Source organism: Cebus imitator, unplaced genomic scaffold (assembly GCF_001604975.1).
Source record: "Cebus imitator isolate Cc_AM_T3 unplaced genomic scaffold, Cebus_imitator-1.0 Scaffold280, whole genome shotgun sequence".
NCBI lineage: Eukaryota > Metazoa > Chordata > Mammalia > Primates > Cebidae > Cebus > Cebus imitator.
Genome location: NW_016107595.1, coordinates 3055244 through 3058431, shown reverse-complemented (window position 1 = coordinate 3058431; position 3188 = coordinate 3055244). Strand labels below are relative to the sequence as shown.

The 3188-nt window shown below is 54.2% G+C and overlaps 1 protein-coding gene across 2 annotated transcripts in view; it reads right to left on the bottom strand.

Moving 5' to 3' along the window:
* The window catches only part of SLC25A42 (solute carrier family 25 member 42), a 41089-nt gene that overhangs the window by 9736 nt on the left and 28165 nt on the right, over positions 1-3188 (bottom strand). For both annotated transcript variants that reach the window (XM_017501353.2, XM_037728795.1), the window contains exon 3: positions 735-840. In XM_017501353.2, coding sequence (XP_017356842.1) covers positions 735-840 — 106 coding nt within the window. The remainder of the gene's footprint in view (positions 1-734; positions 841-3188) is intronic.

Sequence of the window (3188 nt, the reverse complement as noted above, 5' to 3'; positions counted from 1 at the left end):
AAAAAAAAAAAAAAAAAAAAAAAAAAAAAAGAGAGAGAAAAATACACACAGAGGAAAAGGCCACGTGATGACAGAGGCAGAGATTGGAGCCATGTAACCACAAGCCAAGGAGCACCAGGAGCCCCAGGAGCCCCAGAAGCTGGAAGAAGCAAGGAAGGATCCTCCCCTAGAGCCTGTGGAGGGAGGGCAGCCCTGTCCACACCTTCACTTCGGACTTCTGGCTCCAGGATTGTCAGAGAATAAATTCCTGTTGTTTGAGGCCACCTGGTTTGTGGTGCTTTCTGACAGCAGCCCCAGGAAACTCATACCGATTCGAAGTGGAATTGATTGACTGACTGATTGATTGATTTATCTCTTTGGTTAGCCAAGCTGGTCTCAAACCCCTGACCACAAGTGATCTGCCCGCCTTGGCCTCTCAAGGGATTATAGGCATGAGCCACCTTGCCTGGCCTCTAAGTGGATTTTAAAGAAGCATTAAAAAAATCAGTTTAAAAAGCCCAATTTGAGTATAGTGGAGCAGACCCGTAGTCCCAGCTATTTGGTAGGCTGAGGCAGGAGGATCGCTTGAGCCCAGGAGTTTGAGGCCAGCCTGGGCAACATAGAAAACCTCATTTCTAAAATAAATCTAAAAAGAAAAAGAAAAGAAAAACCAATCTGAAGCGTGGTTTGGGGCCATGAAGGAGTAGGTGACTGCCTGGCAGCTTCTCTATCACATGGGGACAGACAACACTTACCTTGGAAGATGATTTTGGTTCGGTCCAGGGGGGCTACCGCTGTTTTGGCAAGGGCGCCAGCCAGGGCTCCAGACAGCAGGGAGCTGAGCACTTGCCTGGGGTCACGCTGCAACAGAACACGTGATCAGAGGTCAGAGGGCAGGGGGGCTGCTCTGCAGAGGACCTTGCCCCAGAAGTGCCTCCCTTACACCCTCCGGGTCAGGGCCAAGGGATGCACCCCACCCTGAGTGTGTTGGCCCTGCTCGGTTGTGGGTGATCTGTGGTGGGTCCACCAGCCAGAGCCCACTGGGGACACAGTGAAAACTTCCCAGGGTGACAGGGACCATCTACATTGGAGGTGAGGTGTGCCGGCTTCACGTTCTCAGAGACAGGCTCACAATAGGACCGGCCCACCTGCGAACTTCAGTTCCCTCTACGGCCTGTGTGCCCCTGACTACGGCACTGTGGCATTTTAGGTACACAGGGACTGAAAACAGGCACCTGGGACTGCTGGGGTTGGCCGTGGGTGTCAGGCAAGCAGACCCTGACTCTGTGCCAGCCTGTCCCTTCCTACAGCTTCCGATCAGGAGTCCAGAGGTTGGCATCTGTGACTCTTCATCCAGCCCAGGTGAGGGGGTGACAACGACACTGATGATGGCTGCCAACCCTCGTCAACTGCTCCCGTGCCAGCCCAAGCCAGGGCTTTCCAGAGTTCTCTGGGGCTGCCTGAGGCCCCTGCTCCCCCACAGTCCTCCCTCCTTCCCTCGAAGGTCAAGCTGCACTGGAGTGTGTCTGAGCCCTATGGGATCCACAGGGCACCACCTGCCCATCAGGTTGGAGTTTCCATTTCCCCCGCTGACTCAGCCACGGGTCTCTCACTGAGAAGTGGCAGTGGCGGAGAGCGTTCTGGAAAGTTCTGGATGGGAGGTGCTCTGATTCCATTTCCAAGCAGACTCAGCTACAGGACTTACTGAGAAGTGGCAGAGAATATTCTGGAAAGTTGTGAATGGGAGGTGCTCTGATCTTCTCTTGCCCTGTAGTGCTTTGCTGTCTGAACACAATGTGGATGGGCAGGAATCTGTGAAGTCTCACTGGGCGCGGGCATCCTGTGGGGCCTGGAGACCCACAATGTGGGGTTGGGGTGTATACAAGGCCCCTCCTGCCCCCATGGTACCACTGGTCTACGCAGAGAGCCAGATGCCAACAGAATCATCAGACTAATGCAAATACAGCCACCCACTGGGAACGTGCCATGAGGAAGTGGCTCACTGTTCCGTAAGAACTGGGTAGGGGACAGTAAGAGGCTGAGCTTGAAAGGATGAGGTGCAGATCACGTTGGGGTGTGTAAGTCATAGTATTAGGTGGGGAGGAATGGGGTGAGGAGCTGGGGTGAGGAGGAGCAGGGGGCCTTGGGGGACCACAAGGGGGGCAGATTTGCTGGCACAGGGAAAGGGAGGGGGCCCAGAGAAAGGAGATGGGACAGAGAGGTGGATGCCAGACCCCACAAAGCATGGCAAGCAGGCTGGTCTTTGCCCAAAGAAATGGGCTTCTTTTTTTTGTGGGGGGGGGGCACAGTTTCACTCTGCTTCCTAGGCTGGAGTACAGTGGTTTAATCTCGGCTCATTGCAAGCTCTGCCTCCTCAGTTCAAGAGATTCTCCTGCCTCAGCCTCCTGAGTAGCTGGGATTACAGGCACATGCCACCATACCTGGCTAATTTTTGTATTTTTGGTAGAGATGGGGTTTCACCATGATGGCCAGGCTGGTATCGAATTCCTGGCCTCAAGTGATTCGCCTGCCTCAGCCTTCTGAAGTGCTGGGATTACAGGTGTAAGCCACTGTGCCTGGCTGAAATGGGCCGTTTTTAAATACGACCAGAGTGGGGCTGGGCACCGGGTCTCACGCCTGTAATCCCAGCACTTTGGGAGGCCGAAGTGGGTGGATCACCTGAGGTCAGGAGTTTGAGACCAGTGTGGCCAGCATGGTGAAACCCCATCTCTACTAAAAATATAAACATTACCTGGGTGTGGTAGCTCAAGCCTGTAATCCCAGAACTTTGGGAGGCCAAGGTGGGTGGATCACGAGGTCAGGAGTTCGAGACCAGGGTGGCCCAATATGGTGAAACCCCGTGTGTAGGGGAAAAACCCAACAGGTGCCGAGGCAAGGTCTGAAGCCTCAGCCTGTTCCCATATTAATACTGAATTAGAAAAGAATTAGAAGCCGGGCGCGGTGGCTCAAGCCTGTAATCCCAGCACTTTGGGAGGCCGAGGTGGGTGGATCATGAGGTCAAGAGATCGAGACCATCCTGGTCAACATGGTGAAACCCCGTCTCTATTAAAACTACAAAAAATTAGCTGGGCATGGTGGCTCGTGCCTGTAATCCCAGCTACTCAGGAGGCTGAGGCAGGAGAATTGCCTGAACCCAGGAGGCGGAGGTTGCGGTGAGCCGAGATCACGCCATTGCACTCCAGCCTGGG